Consider the following 25,208-nt stretch of genomic DNA (forward strand, 5'->3'; position numbering starts at 1 on the left):
ACATCTTCATAAATGTAAATATGACTTTAGGCTTTGATGGTGGTGTGTTTACATACAGTACATACAAATAGTGTTGAGAAGAAGGCAGAACACAATAAAGGACATGTAGTGTAACCCTGCATGCAACAGTTTTTCAATGCTGATGTAGTTTTGTAGTTAATGGGGTGACCCTACTCACTCTGGACCCTCTAAGACCACACAGAATATCACCTGCAAAAAATACTTAACTCTACTCAAATACTGCTCATTAAAAATCAGGTTTACTTCTTCAGTGTGGTTTAAGGTTTCATAGGATTCAACCTTTGCCGTTGTTTGAGTACTGACAGAAGCTTCACTGTCATGTTATTTATGTGTAAGTGTTCACATGCCTCTGTTAGAGATGAGACATAGCTATACATACATTATAGTGCACATATAACAGAATCCCAGGATGAGTCAGATGAAATAAAGATTCATTTAGCTGGAGACATTGTTTGGCTTTTAAAACAGGGCGTGTTTTGCGTCCATTATCAGTTTCATCAGATACTCATGCTTGTAGCAGCTTTCATTTTCAAAGTTACTCTCTCTTTTTCTCCTGTAGACCAGGTGCATTTTTGCTAATATATAAATGTATATATTTCATTTGCTCCTTCTGAACACATGTGCAGTGCACATTCAGCATTCCTGAACTGACACAAGAACAGCTGATGTTAGGACATTGCAGTGGGTAATAACGTCAAAGAGCAGGCTGCCATCTTTGCAGTCTGTACCTGGTCAGTCATCATAACTGAGCTGGGTGTCTCGGGCAGAAATGATTTTGGCTCAGTATTATCTGAACCTTTTCTCCCAAAAACTGCAACCCAAATAGGGAGATAGCTTATTGCTACCGGACTACTAATCATTCTCTTCTTTATTTGGTGATGCTTCAGTAATATCCAAGTGGGTAAACCCATGTTGTTCAGTTGAAGGTCAGACTTCCTCTGCCTTTTGTGTTATGAAATAATGATAGTGCTCAGATGTTTTAATTCCTTTTTAGTGAGAAACTGCAGTCAACTGGCTATCTGATCATGTTTGGACATAAACATGAATTTCCAGGAAGCTGAGAAATGAGTCCAAGGTAATTGGCAACATGCGTAATATGCACAGAGGTTAACATCTGTTAACTAGGCCAGAGTGTTGTCACTGCTACTGTATATAAATCTGGACCATGTCCCACAGGACTGTTCGCTACAGCAGGCCGAAGGACACCCACACATACACACATGTTGACGTTTACACTCCAACAGTCAGGATGTAGACAGACTTACAGACATGGATAGACAGATCAAGTACATCTTCTATTGCATTGCCCTGTTTTTTGCCCCTGTGTTTTTTCTTCAGTGAAATCTACAACAACATTTACTGTGGTAACTGCAGTATTCGGTATCTACTAGAAGGACTTTGTGGCAACCTTTGCTTAGTCTGGAACGGTGATATGTAGGTGCAGCTGGAGGATTTAATGACACGGAGGTGGCATAACATTTGTTATCACTCATCAGCCATTTTGGTAATTTTAGATTAATGGGGCACAAGATCACAGCTGTCACTGACTGTGTGTTACCGTTGGGTGATGACAAGTTTATTTCATGTCAGCCAAAAAAACTAATTTTTCCAACAATTTGAATATCTATTTTTATGCATTACTGTATGTCCATAAGAGGGCAAATCAATAAAACAAAAGTCAAGGTAGTGCTGCTGTTTTTCAACTGAATGTTAATAATGAATGTGTTTTATAATTCAATTGTATAGTCAAATGTAGAATATTCACTGACAGCTATAATACCAGTATAATGTTTTTTCATATATATATATATATATATATATATATATATATATATATATATATATATATATATATATATATATATATATATATATATATATATATAGTCCATAAAAAAATATTAGTTTGTTACTGTTTTTTAATTCTACTGCTATCTTTTATATCTTTGCTATGGCTTGTAGTAAATAGTTGACATTTTGTGTACATAATAAATAAGAATAGAAGGTAGAAGTTCCCTCCCAGTGGCAAACATTAAGCTTTGGCTCCAATTAACAATTATTTTTATGTTTTGTTGTATAATTTAGCCAGAGAAAAAAAACAAAAAACAAGACAATCCCAAGTTAATGTAAAATCCTTAAATCACTTGTTTTGTGAAGCTAGCTTTCTTTGCTTGATTTAACTTATATGTTTAATTTATTATCAAAAATAGATGGATTGGCTAATTGTTCCAGCTCTTAATTAAACATAATTGAACTTAACTTAATTGAAGTAATTCAATTCAATTCAATTCAATTCAATTCAATTTTATTTGTATAGCGCCAAATCATAATATACATTATCTCAAGGCACTTTACAGGGTAAGGTCAAGACCTTACTTTGTTAAAGAAAAAAACCCAACAGTTCCCACAAAGAGCAAGCGCTTGGCGACAGGGGGGAGGAAAAACTCCCTTTTAACAGGAAGAAACCTCCAACAGAACCGGGCTCAGGGTGGGCGGCCGCCTGCCTCGACCGGTTGGGTTTAGGAGAAGATAAAAAGAGGGGGTGGGGGGAGGAGAGAGGAGAGAAGAGAGAGAGACCAGGAACAGCTGTGTAGGTAATGGTGTTATCAATAATAATGACAGGTAACAGTGGTTAATAGTAAAGATGAGTAGTGGTGGATCTGGATCCTGCTGCTCCCAAGGCAGAGATACCTGCAGAATGAGGACAGAGAGAGGGAGAGAGAGGAGAAGCACAATTGTGCTGTCCAACATGACAGGTCTTGTTTGGCAATGCAACACTAGAAAGTGAATTTGTTTTTATTATAATGTTGAAACAGAATTTGATGGCTTTGTCACTACATATATTCTTGGACTTTTTGTGGCAGCGGTAATCTAATAATTTAGATTGCATTATTTTAAACGCTTGCGATCACTTCCTGTTTAACCTCTAAAGCACCTTACACACGTGCTCATTCTAAAAGCGGAAACGTCACCGATTTGGAAACAGTCCTGACAGTTTTAGCCTCCTGCTGGGTTTCAAAGAGGATTAAGCTACTGTCATTTAAGACAATGATTACCTGTGGAGTGTAGCATCTACAGAGCTAAGTGATGACTAATGGGGTGACTCACCGTTGGCTGCATCCTCACAGTATCATGCAGAATGATCATTATCTGAAATTCTTTCCCTTCCATCCCAGCTTATTCAAACATTGAGCTCTAACCTAATATGTTCTGCTATCTCACTCAGACTATGTTTTAAAGACCCACACAGTACAAGGACATAGTGACTTTCCCTGTGATTACCAGCAAGCTAAGCCATGCTCCAAGCCTCTTATTCCCCCAGCAGCTGGATCAAGCAGTAAAAGTTATCCATGAAATCCCCATTGCAGTCAGAGTTCACAATAGGCAGCTCCACTGATGGATGAAGAAGTCCAGGCAGAAAGCCATGGTGGTGGATGGTGAATGTTGTAAATATTTCTTGTACTGTCTTGACGTACTGAATTATTTAATTGTGGGGAACAAGTAGCTTACAACAAAGAAATTAGTCTTTGGGAACTTATTGGGTACATTAAGTCTTACAATAATTCTTTCTAGATAAAGGACATGTGTATCACAACCACAGCAGATGTTTTCTACAGAACTGAGATCACATAATGTTGACAATATGGATCATGATCTAGATGAAATTTGATGAATGCCACAAATTTAAAGCGTCATAAATGTATTGGATATTTAAGCATATTTTCATGTGCCTGCATGGCAGTTCTTGAGAGGCCTGGTCTCACTGTAAGACTTTAAATGATAATCATCTTTTAAGATAAGATTTGTGGAATTTCTTCCATCACGGCACACAGCATACTATTTTTGTCAGGACTATGGATAAACGGACTCCTTTAGAGATAAAAGAATTAGTCGATAAATTGATTTGTTAGATTCGTCAGAAAAAATGAACTAGCATCTATTTTCATAATTGATTAATTGGTGTCAGCTTCTCAAAAGGGATGTCTTTGTTTTTCTTTCATTGTAACCTAAATTGGACAAACCTCTATTGGACAGTTGGTTGGAAAATAAAAGATATTTAAAGGTATTGCCTTGAGCTCTAGGAAATTATATTCAGCATTTTTCACTATTTTTGACATATTACAGGGAAAACATTTAATTGATTAGTCAGTAAAATAGCTTTCAGATTAACCAGTAATTAAACTTTAGTTGCAGTCCTAGGCTAAATAATAAACTCTCCAGCATTGGTTTAACTAAAAATCAGAGAGCTGAAGAACTCAGTGATAAACTCTGCATTCACCGCTTGGCTCAGCCAGCAGCATGGTTAAACATTTAGCCTATGAATACAGAAATGCAGTGATGGTAAGTCAGGGTTTGCAGAGAAGCTTGGAAGTAAGTAATTCCTGAGGGTCTGTATGGTTTTGAGTCAATAATGTTAGTGGATGCTGTTATCAGTTCAAAAAAATGACTGCAGGAATTTGCCTTTTTGTATAAAGATCGTAGAGTTTTTCTGTCCTCCATTATCCTCGTGTTAGTTGTTTGTGGGTGCTCTGGTATTGACTTCTTTCTTTTTCAGAGCTTTATAGTCACCACCTCTGTTTTGTTTCCTGTTGTATTTTTCCTCTTTTGTTCCTTTTGAACCTCATGTTTATTGTGTTACAGTTTTGTCGTATTGGCTTTTATTTATAGTATTTTATTGTCTATAAAGTGCTATGTATCATTTTTGTCTGTTTGTTTTGCAAAGGCTTACGCCAGCTGAGTTTTATTATTACCCATGTTATATGGCAGAACTGGGATCTACTTCAACTGCTTTTACTTTTCCACTCTCTCCTCACTCCAAGTCATAACTTTGAGACAACAGCAGCCTGAATGTTATATTAGTTTTTGCTTTTTTTATTGAATCCTCAGAAAATCTGATTTTTTACCTTTGCACTTTCCGTATGGTTATTTGTATGTGTGAGTACATTTGTGCTTTAAATGTTGGGACCATCACATAGCTATAGAAATGAAACTAAGAGTCGCTGCTGTAAAGTGAAGCACATACGCTCAAACAGTCTTAAGCTAACACAATGACCTGTCTGGAAATAAGATCCCTCAGCGGTTACACTAAGACTTGACTGCAGCATGTTGGGTATCTTAGCCCCTGCACTCTAACTTGTCTGTTCATTCAAAACACTTGCTCAGAGCATTGCTGTGTAGGTTGTCGGCCCCAGAAGCAAAGACACAGTGTGGTTCACAGTTTGGTGCCAGAATGTCCTCTCTGAAGTTACTTGGTTGCTGTGCGTGACATGGAATGACTGTGTGAGTTCTGTTGTGGTTAGCAAGTGGAGATGCAGAGAACACGGTCATTTAATAGGCCATAACAGAACTTGTTTGGCTGAAATATAAGACCTTTAGAGTTTTATCTATCGTCCTTTAGCTCATGGGCTAGGAGCCTAAAATGAGATCCAGTTGTATTCTGTTGAGGCGTATTATCCCTGCTTTTCCGACCATGATGACTAGATGACTATGCAAAATTAACTCAGTATTACTACTGCCCCTGACCAAAGATTTTCCTCGTCGACTGGAAGTCAACACATAGTCATTATAACACTAGTTGCCCACGTTTGTGATATGAATTTAATTTGGTAAATTATGTTTTTAGGGGACATCAGAAAATGGTTTGAGTCCATGGCTGAGAATAAAAAGGTTCTAAGTAACATTACAGCCCAGTACAAAACAATAATAATGAGTCTTCAAAGTATAAATTTTACAAGTGCCTGTAAGTGATAATGGTTCTAAATGTGTCACAAGAACCAGTAAAGAGAAAGTTAGAGCAGGCGGGCATCCTGAGTGACATCGTACAATGAACAGCGGCAACAGCCTTTTTAGTTTTACTAACACGTGTGTTGCAGTGTTAGGCTATTACATGTTTCAAATGATCAGTGTTGTCAGAGTTTGACGATTGACAGATGAAAGTTTGCCTGCAGAGTTTGCATGACACCTTAATTGAGGTTGTCCTGCAGGACATACTGGTTTGTAATTACTGTAACACACTGCCCTGTGCTTATAAGTTATTTCAGTATTTGAGGCAGTGTTTCCCATGAGTTGCGACAAGGCAGGAGTTCTTGTCAGAGGTCCTACTTGTTGTTGTTGTTGTTAGTAGAAATAAAGAAATTGTTGCTGCTGTTCATTGTACTACATCTCTAAGCCCCATTTATTATTTTATTACTGAATATGCCCAGTTACGTGAACCCAAGACACTTGGTTACATTACTGTCTACCATTTCCTGTTCCAATTTTGTTTTGCCAAAAAGATGAGAACAAATTTACATCCTCCAAGTAAATTAACTTCATAAGTTTTATAATAAAAAGAAAAAATGTGTAGCTTGGCATGAAAATTAGAGTTGAAAATGTTATGTAATTTCTCAAGCCACTTGTCTACATTCACCACATTTCCTGCTGTTTTGTTCTGTACATCTTACAGGTTTGTTGTTATGGCACATTAGCTTGTCAGTTATATTGTGTTCAGATCATCTGCTGCTACATTAGCTGGATAGTATACGAGTTTAATTGTACAGTTGGTTGTTCTTATGTTTCTATTTAAATGTCTTGTGTAATTTTTTTATGATAACCTTGATGAAGGCCAAAACATGGTCATCCCTTCCAAGTGAAAAGAAGATCATGTTATTTATTTATTATAGTTTTATTATATATGATATATTTATTATACTTATTTGTTAAGGGATGTGTGTGGATTGTGTGCCAGAACTGTGATTGCGACATCTCTAATACAAACTTTTACAGCCTACACTTCGTGTATGGTGTGGAAAACAAAGGATCTGCAAACTTAAGACCAAAAGTATTTTTTTTACATAAGGTTTATTAAAACAGCAGTGTGTTTATTTGCCAGCAGCCAGCCATATTTTGCTTACATGTCTGAAGAAACGACTGTGTTGTGTTTCCACAGGTGATGGTGTTCCAAAGGAAAACAGCCCCTTCATCAACAACACAGACAATGACAAAGGCAACAGCTACGATGGCACCAACATGGCTCTTTTTGAGGTAACCGTCCAGCAGTTCTCATCATCAGCCCATATACACAGGGCAGGGGGATGTTTTACTAAACAAGGAAATGTAGCTGTGTGATTTATTTTGGCCAGATGTTATGAGCCATGAATGAGAAACCCCAAACTGTGGGTTAGAAGCTGGAAGTGCACCAGTACCCTTTTTAAGTTCACATTCATTGCCAGAATCTACAGTTTAAATTAGACCTTCTCTATGAAGCTCAAACCATTCATTAATGCACAGTATGCTAAAGCATCAGGGTAAGTTGTGGTGAACTAAATAAATAGTACACAAGGAGATGAAAGTACTAATCTTCTCTTAGCTCAACAATGCATCAGTCAAAGAGTGTATTTGTCATAAAAAGCCTGTGCATTCCTTTAAGTTCATTCAGCTGACCCTTTGCCAGGTGCTTTGCTCTGCCATTTGGCAGACCTTGCTTCTCTGTGGTCACTGGCCCTTGTATAGAATCAATTAAGAACTGTGGCTTCTGTCTTCACCACTCTGCATGAAGCTGATCCAGCCATGCTATTCTAAGATGCTTTGAACAGTTAGTGAACTAAATATTGCCCTTCTAAGAATATGTTAACTAACCACCCAAAGGCCAAATTAAAGTATTTTTAAGAGGCTAATATTATTTTTCACATTGTAGACAGACACTGAAGTAAAGGAATCCTGAGTGAGAAATAACTTTAAAGTGTCTGATGATGTTGTTGTTCAGCATATTAAAAAAAATATATATATATGTATTTCTGTTATTGCAGGAGGAAATGGACAGCAACCCCATGGTGTCATCTCTCCTCAATAAACTGGCAAACTACACCAATCTCACCCAGGGGGCCCAGGAGCATGAGGAAGCTGATGATGATGAGGGGCCCAAGAAGAAAGCCGTTAAGGTACAGCAGAGAGCCTTGTTTCATATGATTCAAGTTAAATCTTGCAACAGAGTTGTAAACATTCAATTACAAATCCAGTCATTAAACCTGTATTGAATTAACCCTTTTTGGGATTAAAAGAAACTGAGTAATTGGACCTAAAAAGTCAGTTTTACATCCAAAAACAATGCTCATATTACCAGTGGACCAATTATTACATTTTTTCTTACCCTAACCCTTATTTTAAATGTAATAATTTATATAGAGCAAAGTGATGTTTTGTACAAAAGACCCGTATGACCTGTTGATCCTGTTTTTTGGGTCAGATGATAGGGGTAAAAGTTCATAACAGAGATGAAAAAAGAAATATAACACTGGCTGTCCAGCATCTACAATCTCCTATTTGTCAGTCAACACAAGCTTTTGTGTTGTCCATGTCCCACAGATAATTTCCACTGTTTCTCCTCAAGGATCTTTGAATACTCATATTACTGTTTTCTTAGAAAAGAAGAATTAAAAGTAGCCACAGTGCTGCCATGCGGCATATAGATGCTTCTGTAACCACAGCCTCAGTCCCAGGCCAGTTGCGCCATCCTGTCCCCTGAATGGAAATAGGCCCTGGGTACCTCCCATTGGCTGAAGGAACATCTTGGTAAAGAAATAAGTGGATGAAGCTGACACCATTGTCGCCCCTCTTTGTCTGATGCAGTGGGACTGGTGCTGTACATTTGGAGATAAGTGGCTGAAAAGGTAGATGCTTGTCAATTGGAGAAATGATTGATGATTAATCGATTTGGTATTTTTTTGTTTTCTGTCAGAAAAACGTAATATATTCCTGTTGCCTGTGCCTTTGTACATGCCGTTGCGAAACTACAGTTTCTTGTAAGGAATGCTATCTTTTGGGGTTGAAGGATTGAAGGATTTTCAAAACTTTTGTTACTGGTTACTGAAAAAAAAAGTACAAATGATGGCTCTGTCATTGAGACGTAAGTCTTAGTGTTCATTTCTAACATTAGCTCATTTTTATCAAACATGTTTTGAAGCACGATCGATCTTCATATTGCTAATAGCAGCAGCTTTTGCTCTGCAAACTACGCATTTTCCTGTGCATTTATGATGATGCCCAATCAAAGAGAGAAAAGCCACAGCTTTTCAGTCATTATTAAGCATGGGGAAATCAGGAACTTAATCACTGTTTTAGGTAAAAAATTAGGAGCTGACTGATTAGGGGTAGGGTTATCAAAGAGACTGATAACTGATATTTGGAACTGATGCTGTATATCAAGATGAAACTACTGCTGCATAAAATCTATGGAGACCAGCTGTGGTGTCTAGGTGTTTCTATTATTTTGTCCTCTCCATTTATATCAGTGAAGGTAGGCTAAATAACAGAAACACCTCTGTATAATGCAGTACAGCTGGACAACTCCACACTACATCCTCCAGAATGATCATACAGTTGAATCAACAACTCTCAAAAAAAAATTTGATAAAAACCATACATTATAACAGTGGAATTTATGGGTTGCTTTCAGTGCTGTTCTCATCTCGGAACTGTGCATTGAAATACCAATGGTAGCTTAAAAATGTTTTTCTTTTAATAGTTTTCTCATATATCACCATTATCCTCATATTACATGTTTTACACCTTTAAAAATGTAACACAGTAAAACATTTACTCAGAGGACATTATAACTGACTTACTTAGTACTTTTATCTGAGTACAGTTTTACACAAGTAATTTTACTTCTACTTGTAGTAAATTTCTTTAATCATATCTTTCCTTCTTTTAGCAAGTTTCTCACTAATTCTATAGTGGTTCACATGCTATTCAGATCTGCTAGTTACTTTAGCGTAGCAGTTAATGATGGCTTCTCTCTCTCTCCCTCTCTTTTGCTCTCTTTTGCTCGGTGTGTCTTGGATCAACAAATGAACTTGTTCATAAGATGGGGTTTATTGTAAATGGGGCAATATCTGCTGCCTTTACCTTCGACACACAGCTCCACTCGCTCACCGGAGCGGCTCCAGTCTGTACACGTGGTCTGTGTACACAATAGCCTTCAGCATTGATAGACTATTATTTGTGACATGTAACCAATCAGATCTGGATGGGACATTGCTCAACCCCAGAGACAGTAACAACAGACGGCGAGAGGCGGCTGCATCAGAGCCAAATATTAAATGATGCTGTCTCTGAGGTCCTTCACTTCAGATGTTTGAATTGTACTTTGTAGTACTTTGTGAGGAATAAATAACTGAACAATACATACAGCTACATTGCTTCACATTGTATCTAACCAATAACAACCAACACTGACTCGGGTCAGGTTGATGAGGGTTGCTTACATTTGTGATTGCCCACTGAGCCCAGTCCCTGCGCATGCACCCCAAATGACAGGCACACAGAGAGGGCTGAGAAAGACGTTGTGGATTTCTTCATGATGTGGCAGGATTTCTCCCAGTGTTCCTGTTGGCCAGTCTGAGTATGACAGACAGGCCTGTTGTCAATGTGTTTTTTAGCCAGAGGGTGAGGGGCTGAGTGAATTAATGCTCTCTGTGGAGTTTTACAATGAAATGAGATTTTACTCATTTGAAAAAGTAAAAAGACAAATAGAAAATCAATGTTGATATTGTGGTGGGCTGTTTACAAATAAATCAGTGGGAAACACTGATATAACTATTTCCCATGTACCCCTTATTTGTTCTTTGCCTTCCTCTCTGGTTTTATTTTCTCCTGTCTTTATTTTCCTGTTCATAGTTGGCAACATTGCTGTAATTCTCACCGCATGTTCCTCCCTTTTCTGTCCCTAAACACACTCCACACATGAACACATTTTAATTGTCTTCTCTCTCCTATTTTATCCTCTCCACCCATTCCCCCTGTCCCCCTCTATAGAGTCCACAGATGGGGACCTTCATGGGTGTCTACCTCCCCTGCCTCCAGAATATTCTGGGGGTCATCCTGTTTCTCCGCCTTACCTGGATTGTCGGCACTGCCGGCATCTTGGAGTCCCTGGCTATTGTCGGCTTGTGCTGCTCTTGCGTGAGTACTCGTCCTTTGTGACCTACATGCCTCACCTCTTTACTTTTACTGTATTTGATCCATCTTAACTTTAAAGTGGAAATTAACGATAGGTATAAACATGTGTCTCTTTTTTACTATTCCACATGAAAACAGTGTTTATGTTTTGTTAAGAAACAAAGAAACTCAAGAAAGAAACAGACAAACTGCAAGGAGCTGGTCTGACTCTTGACGTGGATATGATTTATCCGTCATCAAGGGATTTAGAGTTTAAGTCATTAGAGCAATGACGGTCAAGATTATGTAAGAGTGAACTTAATGTATGTAACCAGCTCTTAAGTGCATTATGAATACATTAGTACATGAGTGAATATGTCTGTGTGCATGAGTGTTGTTGCTGACACTGGGGTCAGGAGCAGCAGACGGATGCAAATGTTGGAATGACAGCAGTAATGTATGACGATGAGTTTACTGTGGCCACTGATCCCTCCTATTCTTAGCCACGGTGACTCTCCATTTCCCATACACCCGTAGCTTCTAATGGTACCTGGCAGCTTGACGTGTAATCCCTCCATCTGCAAAGTGTCAGAAGTATAGCGACATGCACACCCACACAGTGGCTATATTTGCCAATCCCACAGCAGACAATGGATTACTCCAGCTTAATCAGGGAAAGTACAAACAAAACCTCTCAGTACTATCTCAGAAGAATGCTTTTTGCCTCATAATGAAATGCTCTAAGGACATAACATGATCAATTTCACTGTCAGTTTTGGTATAGCCAAAACTAACAGTGTCCACAATCCAGACAATGACCAGTCAAGAATCTAACTTAAAAATTAATTCCTACTTAAAGAGCTGAAAGAAGCAAGTGAAGCCATGAATCCCAAATGCTCATTTATATTTTTATTTATTGGAATTACTGATGTTTAAATATGTATTGTTATAATCAGAAGAAACTAGTAAGCCAGCACACTGTGTTGTAATGATAATATCAGATTTCATAGCTACATGTACTGTTTGCATAGAAAGATTGAAACCCCATTTCATATATTACAATCTACCTAAAATGATGCAGTGATGATGAGGGTAAACCTCCGCTGCATCACTGCTGTTACATAATAAGAGAAGCCAAGCTTAGTCAAACAGATTAATGTTCATTTTCACTGCTTAGGCCCCATCTGACTTTGCACTGATGGTTCCACATCAGCCACCTGCTTATAGGTCACATTTAGTGCTCTAGACCCAACACCAGAAATGTCTAAAAATAACCTGAAGGGAATTTCATTCAGCCTCAGTTGAGAGCAGCTGTGGTTTATTCTGTTAAGTTTGAAATTTTACTGTATTTTCTCTTTAAGTATTCTCATATGACCAGTCACTAATTTTCCTACATTCACAGATTTAAGAAAACACACACACACACACACACACACACACACACACACACACACACATTCATTCAGTGACTCATGTACAGCATACACAATATTTTCTGTCATGTCATGATCAGTCTGTTCTATGGGGAGCGTATTGCTCAACAACACGTAGTAGGTGCTTTGTGTTTATAGGTCTCTAAAATGTGTCCTCGCCAGCACTATATCCACTGGGTAACACAAAAGTAAAAATTTGGTTAAAATGAATAAATGTAGGAATCATGTTATTTTGTTTTTGATTCGTAAGGTCATAATATAATTCAAAATTGATACCTGATTATTTGTAGTGTTTGATTTTCACACCTCTTTGCCGATGACAGCCGTGGCAAGAGGCACACATGTACGTTGATCCATCCCATTTTTGTGAACGTAATATCCTAGTAACACTTTCTCAGAATTTGATACAAACGTTCACTTGGACTTGGATGAACTGATTAGATTTGGGTGGTCACAGGTCAAGGTCACTGTGACCTCACAAAACACGTTTTTGGCCATAACTCACATGGTAAGAATTCACATAGTAATTAATTACAACTGAACCAGCGGTTATACTAATTTTTTTTATAAAGGCATGTGTAATTCACCTTGACAGCGTTGTTCCCACATATATAGTTCAAATTCTTGCAATCGCCTTACTATTATTCAACCTTTTCTTATTATATCGCTATACTGTGATCGTTATAATGTGATATAAGGCAGTATGTGGGATGTTAGTAAATGCAGCAATAGTCTTAACCACACTATTGATTTTCAAACCATATAAGCCCCACATTATTATTAGTAATCATTGTATGTAAGCTCTATTAGGAATACGTGGATCGTCACTGCAGTATAGAAGTATCTAGTTTGTTACTTAGTTCTACATATGGTTCTGGTTGAGTTTCTTTATGAAGCCTCTAAACACCAAATTCCACTCTCCAAAACAGGGCATGTGGCTGTATTAACAAATGAGACTAGATGATTTATGCAAATTGTGAGTTAACTTTTGAGTGCTGACATAACTGTCAGCGATGCTTTTTGCTGTAAATGCTTTGAATAATTTGTGGTCAAGTGCAGCTACAGTAACTGCTTAGAGTTTCAGTGGAAGCAGGAGGTAAATCTGTCAGTTTTATTGGCTTTACTCCAGCTTGTCTGCCACTTTAAACCCGACACCCAGCAAATAGCACATGGATTATCTTGGCTGTGTCCTTGCCCTTGCTTCCCTCTTCCACTTCCTCTTCTTTCTTTTGTCCTCTGCTCTCTCACTTCACGCTTTTTTGTCTCCCTCTTTCTTTCACCTCTTAAGTTTGAACTTTTATGCCTTTCTCTCTTTTGTTTTCTTTATATGTCTTATCTTGTGACTCCGTGCCCTTCTCTCTGTTGTGTCCTTTCTCTAATCTGAAAAGACTGTTAGGGAACAGGCTGATGTAAATATCTGCAGCTACAATGACTGATTTCACAGAAAAGCTTGTATCCATTACTAATCCAAAAGATTTGGAGCATAAGCCCCTAAGAAGTATTTTAACAAGCTAATCACTAGATTGACCTTTCCAAGGATCCTATTGATCGGAAAATCTGGAAAATTCATGGAAAGAAAAAATTACTAGGTGGACAAGGAGGTTTGTGTTAATTGTCAGTTCAGTTCTGATCTTTATTGTTCCTCCAGAGGAAATTATTTCTGTCATACTTTGTTCTGAATTGGTGATAATGACATCATAAATTCCCCTGTTGAAATACAGCATTAAAAATGAACTTCATCGATACTGACCATAGAAATAACTCGCATAAACAGTATCTATTGATCACAGAGATATGAGTTACTCTCTATGTAAGGTCTTCAGCTTTGGGAGTTTTATACTGATGTTTTTCTTCCTCTCTTCACAGACCATGCTGACAGCCATATCCATGAGTGCCATCGCTACTAATGGCGTCGTGCCAGGTATGATGCTTTGGTGCTTTAGCATACAATACACAAACTGTAGCAAGGGATGTTTATGAACAGAGACAAATCAACATCTTATTACATCATAATCTTCTGAGATTCTTTTTTGTTTTTCTTTAGTTTCTTATGAAATCTTATCTTTCTTATCTAGCTTCAACTTGAGTCTTGCCATTTGAATCATACATTTTCCAGCTTTAAATATTTGTATAACATAAAATCCACATTTTCCTTCCCTGTTGTCTAAGGATTTCAGCTATGTCGATTTTTTTTTTTAGAAGTTTTAGGCATTAAAGTGTTTTTTTTTTTTTTTTTTTTTTGGCTAGTATCTGTGAATGTATTAGAAAATCCACATCCTCTTTCTCATGAAAATCATCCCTGCTGTTTTTTTCTCTCCAGCTGGAGGTTCCTACTACATGATTTCCAGATCTCTTGGCCCAGAGTTTGGTGGAGCTGTAGGTCTTTGTTTCTACCTGGGGACAACTTTTGCTGGCTCCATGTACATCCTGGGAACTATAGAGATTCTTCTGGTAAGTGAACCCTGTTTGTGTTTGGATTACCTCTATATGGTGGTTATCCTCCACTTGTATCCACAATTCAATGAGGATGTTTTTTTCCTCTCATCCAGTTAAGTTCATGCTATTACCCAGACTCATATTGTGATTTAGGAAAAAATATTTAGAAAACTAAACTAAACATTTTCTTTAAATGCAGAGATAAAACTCTGAGTATGGACAAAACTTAATGGGGTGTATTTAGTGATTTATTTATTTATTTATTTTTTCCCTGTTCCTCTTATTTTTGTCTCGTCTGTCATTTCAGACCTACATTGTGCCTAAAGCAGCCATCTTTGTGGCAGAGAAAAAGGAGGACGAAGTGGATGCCCTGCTGAATAACATGCGTGTTTATGGCACGTGCTGCCTCATGCTGATGTCTGTGGTCGTCTTTGTAGGGGTGAAATACGTCAACAAACTAGCTTTAGTCTTCCTGGCCTGTGTCATTCTTTCCATCCTCGCCATCTATGCTGGAGTCATCAAGACCATCTTTGAGCCACCAGACTTTCCGTGAGTACAGTTTACAGTATTTCCAGTTTACTACAGTGCTGTATTGAAGCTTTGTCTAGCTTTGTCAGGTAGCCACAGTGGTTAATGAATATAGCATATTAGCATGCAGTCAGATTTTTTTTAATCATTTTAAATAGTTTCTAAAAACATAATGGGTGCATTTCTTAGCTTTATTAAAAAGCAGTTGCAACACTGCAAACACTAAACAGTGTGTTATTTATAGATGTCTGACCATTGTCCTTTTTCCTCCACACAGTGTTTGCATGTTGGGAAATCGAACTCTGCAGAACCACAACTTCGACAAGTGTCTTAAGACTGAGGTTATAGGCAACCTGACAGTCACTACAAAGCTGTGGGCACTGTTCTGTGATGGGCCTGAGCTCAATGCAACCTGCAATGACTATTTTGTCAACAACAATGTCACTTTGGTGCAGGGCATCCCCGGGCTGACCAGTGGAGTCATTTCAGGTTGGAACACAGTGGTTACTCTCCAGGGTTTGGTAGGAGTGTGCAATTGTAGTGGAATTAAAAACAGAAAACAAACATTTCCTATATAATACAGTTATCACAGTTACAGTTATAATATGCAGATATCTACAATATTTTAAGTGAAGTGTGTTCCAGTTCAGCTCAACTGTGCTTTGTTGCCAAAATTTTCCAGAATGTACTTTGTTTAACTTAAGCTCATCCAGCTAGTATACTAAACATAACAAAATGAGTGAAATGAACAGGCATGGAAATATTTTTTAAATACTAAACTCTCAATACACAGTTAGAGACTGTAATATGATATACAGTGCAAACTCAGAACACTCCTCCTTTTATGTAACTGTTGGCCATGAAAAACTAGTTTAACTCCAAACCATCAGTGCAAATGCATTCCTGTCATATTTCTAGTGAAGCAGCTGGGGTAAGCGTCTTCAGGTGCTCATCATATGAGATCATTTCACTCTATCTGCTTTCTGCCATCTCCATCTGCTTTTATTTTTCTTGTCTTTTGCTCCTGTCTGGTCTTGCTCAAATAACTAATTCATCAGAAATATATTTCCTCACCTGCTCCTTCAGTTAGGTCATACTTTTTGTATATTTGGAAGTCTCTGGACAGATTACATCAGCTGTAATTTGCCTCTCTGTATCTTCTTGCCTGTTTCTACAGGCTACAGCAGTTACAAAATGTTTTACTGAGTACTTTGATTTTACATGTTTTACTCATGCTGGTTTTATCTCCAATAATGAATGCGTTTATAAGTGTATTGAATTGTGTCTGTTTTGCTACAGTATTAGCAGCATGTTTAGTTTTTCTCCTCTCTAATATTCTGATTTGGCTAGCAAGAGACAATATTGTGACATCGTCACCAGTTTCTATAAAGACAACATATTATATATCCAGTTGAGTGAATTGCAAACTGTTTGACAGCTCTGCTTAGTACACTGCTAACGACTCTGTTTCTGTGTGTCTTGTAGAAAATATGTGGTCAGTGTATGGTCCTCTGGGTATGTTGGTAGAAAACAAGAAGTTGTCATCTTTCGGTGGAAGTGACCCTGCCCAGGACATCTACATGCCATATGTAGTCAATGATATCACCACCTTCTTCACACTGCTGGTTGGCATCTACTTCCCCTCTGTCACTGGTGAGACTGATAAAAGCTGCTGACACAGCCACACACCATAATGTGGGAGTTATTTTGTGAACTTGTGTGTTACTATTATGGTTAGAAGTGTTCAGCATAGAGTTGTGTTTCATTCCTGAATATTTCATGTTTGATTTTCTGTTGTGACCACTCCCTCCAGGTATCATGGCTGGCTCAAACCGGTCAGGTGACTTGAGGGATGCCCAGAAGTCCATCCCCATCGGGACCATCCTGGCTATTGCTACCACCTCTGTCATCTGTATCCTTAAACCTTTAATGTGACAAGATACCAGAAAATCTAGTGAAACTGCTTAAAAAAGTTAGTATAGCTAATATATAGTAGATTTACAGTAGTATTTTTAGCATAGTTAGTATAGCTTACTCAGCTTCAATAGGCCCTCTAGCTTAACTAATGCTGCCGGATGCCACAGCAAGGTTATCTTTGGAACAAATAGCACAGCATGGTAAAGGGTACCACCTGTTAGTTTGTGGTTGGTGTGTGCAATGTTTAAAGCTTCACAGGAATGTGAAAGAAATGTTTACTCGCCTGATCAGTGCTTCTCAGACATCACCTGTGTGGTTCTGTTTGGTGCCTGCATTGAGGGCGTTTTGCTTCGAGACAAGTAAGAGTTTTAACACACAGCACATGTTGTAAAATACTATACACATGATGCACAAAGTCTGCTGAATGATTATGTTTTAATAAATTTGTGTTTTTAATAAAATGATGTAGAATAAGAACAATGTGCACTGTGTAGGTTAGGGTTTTCTTGTCACATAGGCCTCAGTTAATGCTCCCTTTCAGATGCACACACAGACAGCTGCAGACACCGCGAGTAGTTGTTGTTGTTATTATTCTTCTTTCTAGTCGTCTCGGAGAAGCAGTTGATGTGTTTGTGGTCATGGTCAAATTGGAGGGTACACGGACATCCGCACAGAGCTTCACATACATCCTCTAATTAAATGTGCGTCACACAGACCCTCGTGATGCTTAAAGTATAACAGTAGCTAAAGTGCCCTCAATACAAGAGGCTCAGTTTCACTGTTTTTTAAAGTCAAATCCAAGCATATGTGATTGAGCTTAACCTTTTTTAACAGTGAGTCAGGAGAAGTACCGTAGATCATTGTAACACTGTGTCATAAGGAGTATGCTTGAAATTGTGAATAAGGTTAGTGTACAAGCAGCTTTTACTAAACATGTGTACTAACAACAAAATAAAAGAATGTCAGTGGACATGTCATTTAAGTTAAGTGTAATTAACAATTTGAAATTACGTTTACATATCTACACTTCATATAAGTGAATAAAAAAGGAAGGACCAATTAACATATATGATTATTTTTGTATTTCAGATTTGGTGACTCAGTGGAAGGGAACCTTGTTATAGGCACATTATCATGGCCCTCACCCTGGGTGATTGTGATTGGCTCGTTCTTCTCCTGCTGTGGAGCGGGTCTGCAGAGCTTGACCGGTGCCCCACGCCTACTGCAGGCCATTGCACGAGATGGCATTGTACCCTTCTTACAGGTTAGACACACAGACAACTCAGAGACTGTCAAGTCTTCATCTTCATATGCTCATCATCTTCAGTTTTCACACTTTGCTCTGTGTGTGTGTGTGTGTGTGTGTGTGTTAGGTGTTTGGTCACGGGAAAGCTAACGGAGAACCCACCTGGGCTTTGCTGCTGACTGCTGGGATCTGTGAGATTGGCATCCTCATTGCCTCACTGGACGCTGTGGCTCCTATCCTCTCCATGTCAGTACCTGTATTGCCTTACAATCTGATTACCAGTCTATGATTCCCTATGTATTTCACTTCTTAAACCCACTTACAGTAGGTTGTAATATGGAGATATGGATGAAAGATGAGTTAGTGATTTTTGTCTTGTCATTTTCCTCCTGCAGGTTTTTCCTCATGTGCTACCTGTTTGTCAACCTGGCCTGTGCCGTTCAGACCCTGCTGCGAACGCCCAACTGGAGACCACGCTTCAAATACTACCACTGGTGGGTGACAAATTATACAGTCTTGCAATGATATTGTCTCTCTTTATGACACCGTCTGTATTTACTTTTAGACATTGAAACAAGAGGATATTAACAGTCTCTGAGATTGAGGCTCTCAAAACAGACCTACCTCTTTAATGTGTTTTGTCACATGACTTTTACTGAGATTAGTCCCATGACCAAGGTTGAGGTACTATTTCTGTCACTGGATTTCATAATTTTATTTCACTTCGAAGCCTCTCTGCTGTCCATTCTGAATTAGTTTCATTTCATTAAGACATCTCCATGAATGTGACAACCTGAAACTCTTAATCCAAAAAAAATGGATGGGTATGTTGTTAATGAGCTAAAATTATGAAGTGTGTTTTCTTCTACAGGGCTCTGTCCTTCCTGGGAATGAGCTTGTGCCTTGCTCTCATGTTCATCTCCTCCTGGTACTATGCCATTGTTGCCATGGCCATCGCTGGGTGCATCTACAAATACATTGAATACAGAGGGTAAGAATGACTTTGAACATATTGTTGTCTTTGGTTCAAAAGTGTTGAGGGTGATGTAAAAGTAGGCAAAAAATCTGCATTGACACAAAAACAAAGTTGAGACCCCTTAAAAGAAAATAAAAGCAAACATATAAGGACCTAGTATGTTTTATACAGGTGATAAAATATGTTAAGATGCTTTGATTTGAGCAATTAAATGCAGACAGTGCATAAATGTAATATCTGAGCTACTGTGAAGTGAAAAAAATAGGATTCAACTTACTTTTTGAATAGTGAATGCATTTGTAGGATCATGCACTTTGTTTTGAAAACATTTTATAAGCCACCAAGTGCAATATAAAACTTCTTGAATGACAGTATTTACATTTCATGTTGTGGAATAGCAGACTCATATACTCATATCAAATTCAGCTGTGATTCTCAGGCTTGTGAGGGAAAGATACTACAATAGAACTTTCTAGTTTTACTGATGAGTCAGGCATGTTTCCATAAATAACAGTATTTATTGCCCAGAATTAGACTACTGGAATCATATGTGCAACACACAGGTATTGTTGAAACTTCCTCCAAGCAGTTGAGGTGTGAACACAACATAAGACTGAGTTTCTAAATTTCATTCACATCCATTGTTCGGTATCACTCTGTGTGTGTTCTCATTTTTTGCTTCTTGTTTATTTCATTGTCTTTAATTTGTTTGCTTTAGTGCGGAGAAGGAATGGGGCGATGGCATCCGTGGTCTGTCGCTTAATGCAGCCCGCTACGCCCTCATTCGCCTTGAAGAGGCTCCACCACACACCAAGAACTGGAGGTACAGTTTATATTGTGTGTGTGTGTGTGTGTGTGTGTGTGTGTGTGTTTGTTTTACATGGTTGTGGTTACAATTGACACAGTGCCACCTGTCTCTGTTGTGGGGGGTGGGCAAGAGACAGGGATAGACACAGAGGGTGAATTGGATTATTCTCTTGGTCCTTTTCATAATCTGTCAGAAAAGGTAGCTTCTGTACAGAGCCCCACACTGATGGACCTTTCAGACTTTCTGTCCAAAAACCACCAATCCAGAACCGTTTACTTCCCTGGCATGTTCAGTATAAACGCTCTTTTTAAGGATGTGATGTCTCCAGGAATACAGATGTTTCTCATCAAAGATAACTGTTCCTGCTCCTCTTGTTTGAAAGCTTCTCTTTCTAACACTACTGGCTTTGTGTTAAAAACATGTGGGACTATAAAGTCAAATTCAGGTCTCCCAACATTGTTGAGTGAGATCCAGGAATATAGTAATATAGTAATAATACTCCTTATTACTTTATAAATCTAGTTTTCTTTGACAAACTGTCACTTTGCAGGACAGTTTGAATAACATAAGGTGATTTGTTTACATAATAATTTTGTCATATTTTCTTTCTGACTTTGCCCCCTTTCTTTTTTTCTGTTGGTGTATCCAGGCCTCAGTTGTTGGTGCTCCTGAATGTGGACTCAGATCAAGGAGTCAAACACCCTCGCCTGCTGTCCCTCACCACTCAGCTGAAGGCAGGAAAAGGCCTGACGATAGTGGGAAATGTTTTAGAGGGAACATATCTCACTAAAGAGGCAGAGGCCAAGAGGGCTGAGCAGGTATAGTGGAAATTCACACACCAGCAGCCAAATGCATGTACACATGGAAAATGCAAATGCAGGCACCAATATATAATTTTTATTGAGTTTGCGTCAAAGGAATTCATGTGCACAGTTGCTGACAAAATGCTAACGTGTGTTATACTTCCTCTTATTCCTCTTCCTTTTATTATCTGTTCATCTGTGGCTAATCACTTAAGTCAAAGTTACCTACATAGTAGAACAATCATTTTGCACACACACTGCAGATTTACTCTGCCACCTACTGACCAAATAGAGCAAGTCATCTGATTTTTTTTTAATTTTTTTTATTTATTTATTTTTGGCAACCTGATTTGTCAGTGTCCTCAAAAGCATTTTTAATCAGTGGATTATTTTTTTCTGCGAAAGTAATCATGTGCTGAAGCTGAATTCCAGATTATACAGACTGCTGTGTTCATAGGGATTGTCCAGAGCCATCAGTATGAATTCATTATGAGAGTGCTGAATGTTAATTTTGAGGAAGGGGTAAAGTTCATCCAAAGGTTCGGTATTATTAGAATTTATCAGTGGATCACTGAGTTGTGAGTGCCTCCACAAAGACATATTTTTAAAAGATCAATAATGGATCAGTTTTATTCTCCACTTCTGTTGACTCTGGTTCTCTCTCATGCTTCATCCAGAACATCAAGTCTGCCATGTCAGCAGAGCGGACCAAGGGTTTCTGTCACGTTGTGGTGTCTTCAAACCTCAGAGATGGCGTCTCCCACCTCATCCAGTCTGCGGGGCTGGGAGGCATGAAGCACAATACAGTCCTGATGGCCTGGCCTGGGAACTGGAGGCAGTCTAATGACCCGCAGTCATGGAAGAATTTCATAGGTAGGGACAGTTCACAATAAGTAGGAGTGCATACAGGTATAGAAGAACAAAACAGGACAATTAATTGAAGCTAACTGATCTGAAAATGCAGTGGGATTAATGATAATACACATTATATTGCATATTTGCAAATTTTATGAATTCATTTAACTGAGATGCCAGTGACTTAATGTCTCATCAACAACACACACGGATTAACAGGCTCTCTCTCTCTCTCTACCCATCCAGAAACGGTTCGGGAGACCACATCCGCCCATCATGCCTTACTTGTGGCTAAGAATGTGGACAGTTTCCCCACCAACCAGGACCGCCTAGGGGAGGGCACCATTGACGTGTGGTGGGTGGTGCATGATGGAGGAATGCTGATGCTGCTGCCCTTCCTGCTGCGACAGCACAAGGTTGGTCTGTGTGTTTTGGTTTTATTTATCTCTGAAACATCCTCAACACCTACAAATAAGTTAATTCATTGTTCATTCATCATTGTTCTCTTCATATTCAGACTCCCTCGTACATTCTCCCTCTCTCACACTTTCTGTCTCTTTCCTGTCCCCTTCCCACTGATCCTGCTGCTAATCATTAATTCATAAATCTATCCCTGACTGATTGTTGTTTTTCCATCTTACTTCCTTCTATAATAACTGCGTCTGTCTTCTCACTAGGTGTGGAGGAAATGCAAGATGCGCATCTTCACTGTGGCCCAGATGGACGACAACAGCATCCAGATGAAGAAAGATCTCCAGATGTTCCTTTACCACCTGCGATTGGATGCAGAGGTGGAAGTGGTGGAAATGGTGAGACCGTGAATGTGTTTTGTTTTTTTGTTTTTTTTAATCTAAATGTCATAATTTGTTTTCCTGGTTTAAATGCTGCAGATTAAACACTTACAAAGTGTTTTCACAGAAAGAAAAAAATCTAAATAATGAACATCCTTGGCATTACCTTACAATTGTATGGATTGATTGATTGACTCTGATGTTTCTGCTGTCCTGTCTTTGCAGCATGATAATGACATCTCAGCCTTCACCTATGAAAAGACACTGGTGATGGAGCAGAGGTCTCAGATGCTGAAACAGATGCAGCTGTCGAGGACTGAGAGGGAGAGAGAGGTAATGCACACCTTATCTGAACTCAGCCCTGCACTCACTGTCCTTTTCTCCCTGACTATCTCTAGTCTTGATCCCACACAAGTGAATTACTTTATGTTTTTCTCTTAGATCAGAAACTAATAAGATAAGTTTATAAACATCTTGAAGAAGAAGGCATTTATTCTAACTGAATGATGTTTGCATTTTGCTCAGTGTTAGTGTGTGTACCTGCACAGTGATGAGCAGCATACTGTACCTATAACCTTATATCAAACATATCAGTAGTATTCGTAAAACAAACAATTTAGGTTGTTTCCATAAATAACAGACGACATAATTAAATAATTAACAGTATTTTAGCGAAGTCTGGCCAGCTGCTGCGTTATATGACAATTGGCCCCTCTCCCTGTTCATCCGCCGCTGCCTTTTTGGCCATGCCACACCGCTCAGATTCAGAGTATCACTGATGAATCGCGTAGTTCAATCCGGAGGAAGAACCAGGGCGCTGCCCAGGGCCCGAGCTTCAGCCGGCAGTCCTCACCGATGGAGGACACTCAGGAGGATGAGGTAGCAGATTTTGTCAACCCACTCTCCCTCACTGTTAGACCCACCGGCCCATCTTCACAAAGCTGGATCTTTGGCTACAGCTGTTGCTTGTCATGTGACTGTCTTGATAACTTTAATCATCATAATGGTTTAAAATCTGGACTCAGAAAATCTAATCTCACTCCCAGTCTTACCTGATGTCAAAAGTAAATGTGCATGTTGTCAGTGTTACATTGTGACCCCATTATTCTTTATTGTGGACATCAGGCTGTGACGCATATATCAGGCTGTGACGCATATACAGTATAATGAAGTAGTAATACTGCTATGGTTTAAAATTAGTGCCCCCACAGGAAATTTATTTCCAGTCCTAATCTGGACATAGTTATTGAATTAAACAGTCTGACCTTCAAAATGAGAAGTGTAACTATACCCAGAGAGTAGAGGCTCTATTCAAGAATGAAAGTGTTTTATGGTCAAGTAGGAAAAGTTGTGGTTTGTTTTTAATTTAAAAATTTGCAACCAAGGTTCTCACCAAGGTCCCTGACGTATTTATTTAAATTATACCATTTTCTCATTTTCTGAGGAAACTTAGCGTTGGGAACATTGGCACCAATCTTTAGAGTTACATTAAGGACTTTGCCTACAGTCAGCGTGGAACTGGAAATAGAGGAGAATGTTATGTTCTCTGAATAATCTGTTGTGCTTTTGTTCCTTCTCAGTGTGGGCTTATCCATAGCATCAGCTCATGGCTAATTTACCATGTTCATACAGTGTACTGATGCTAGTCCAGGGTACTAAGATGATGTGATGTGTAAGCTAATGCTGCTCTTGAGCAGCTCCAGTCGATCCACACAGAATACTGCAGTGTTTAAACCGTACTTATCCCAGAACAAGAAGCCAGTATTTGCATGTATAGTATTTACATGCAAATACTAAATAGTATTTACATTTGCCTAATGGCACTGTAAAAGTGCCATTAGGCCTTTTTGTAAGGTCACTAGTAAACAACCTCATGAAAAGAGAAGTTGACTAATGACTAACTGATAGCATCCATCTTGTACATCTGACTTCTAAACCACAGGTCCGGATTGGCCCAACAATAGTGCTACTTACTGTGTAGTCTCTGAGAGCTGCTTTGTGAACATCAGCCCATTTCACCCTGAGATTGTAGTAAAAGCTCCCATTACCTTCATGATCCCACCTCATCCCCACTCCCATAAAACATATGAGTGGAAAGAGTGGACAGTATTCTCTCAGAAAACTGCCATGTTTGACTTTTGCACAGGGACAAAATCTCCAGAAGTGTCTTGATGCTGTCAAACTCTCAATCATGCGATCTTAGTATGAGATGTCCTAAGGAGGCCCTGTACAGAGGATAAACATGGCCTTTCCTCTGGTGCCCTCCTCAGCAGAAACATAACATTTCATTGCCTCCAATAATTGGATTTTCTGCTGTGTAATGACCATTGTTGCCTCACTGTGCCACTGCTTTAGTTTTAATGATCTTAACAATATTTTTTTACAAGTGTATTTTCAGGAAAGAGAGGCTCACACTCTTAATTGTGACATGACAGTACTGTCTTCTCTTTTTTCCTTTTAGCTTAACCATGATCTCC

General features: G+C 38.7%; 1 protein-coding gene across 5 annotated transcripts in view; it reads left to right on the plus strand.

Annotated features, from left to right (window-relative positions):
- Positions 1 to 25,208, plus strand: part of slc12a7b (solute carrier family 12 member 7b) — a 62,185-nt gene that overhangs the window by 30,385 nt on the left and 6,592 nt on the right. For 4 of the 5 annotated variants that reach the window (XM_071485642.1, XM_071485643.1, XM_071485641.1 and 1 more), the window contains exons 2-21: positions 6,950 to 7,044; positions 7,809 to 7,940; positions 10,816 to 10,962; positions 14,238 to 14,292; positions 14,692 to 14,822; positions 15,115 to 15,356; positions 15,613 to 15,824; positions 16,821 to 16,988; positions 17,149 to 17,247; positions 17,554 to 17,611; positions 18,342 to 18,516; positions 18,626 to 18,744; positions 18,894 to 18,992; positions 19,370 to 19,489; positions 20,193 to 20,297; positions 20,932 to 21,100; positions 21,763 to 21,958; positions 22,187 to 22,356; positions 22,618 to 22,749; positions 22,957 to 23,064. In XM_071485642.1, the coding sequence (XP_071341743.1) occupies positions 6,950 to 7,044; positions 7,809 to 7,940; positions 10,816 to 10,962; positions 14,238 to 14,292; positions 14,692 to 14,822; positions 15,115 to 15,356; positions 15,613 to 15,824; positions 16,821 to 16,988; positions 17,149 to 17,247; positions 17,554 to 17,611; positions 18,342 to 18,516; positions 18,626 to 18,744; positions 18,894 to 18,992; positions 19,370 to 19,489; positions 20,193 to 20,297; positions 20,932 to 21,100; positions 21,763 to 21,958; positions 22,187 to 22,356; positions 22,618 to 22,749; positions 22,957 to 23,064 (2,732 nt within the window). Of the gene's footprint in view, positions 1 to 6,949; positions 7,045 to 7,808; positions 7,941 to 10,815; positions 10,963 to 14,237; positions 14,293 to 14,691; positions 14,823 to 15,114; positions 15,357 to 15,612; positions 15,825 to 16,820; positions 16,989 to 17,148; positions 17,248 to 17,553; positions 17,612 to 18,341; positions 18,517 to 18,625; positions 18,745 to 18,893; positions 18,993 to 19,369; positions 19,490 to 20,192; positions 20,298 to 20,931; positions 21,101 to 21,762; positions 21,959 to 22,186; positions 22,357 to 22,617; positions 22,750 to 22,956; positions 23,065 to 23,493; positions 23,611 to 25,208 lie in introns of all 5 variants that reach the window. The other variant, XM_071485645.1, reaches the window with a different exon arrangement.

The sequence above is a fragment of the Trachinotus anak genome, unplaced genomic scaffold (assembly GCF_046630095.1).
Source record: "Trachinotus anak isolate AG129_WGS33_773 ecotype Australia unplaced genomic scaffold, CSIRO_AGI_Tana_v1 ptg000009l, whole genome shotgun sequence".
Taxonomy (NCBI): Eukaryota; Metazoa; Chordata; class Actinopteri; order Carangiformes; family Carangidae; genus Trachinotus; species Trachinotus anak.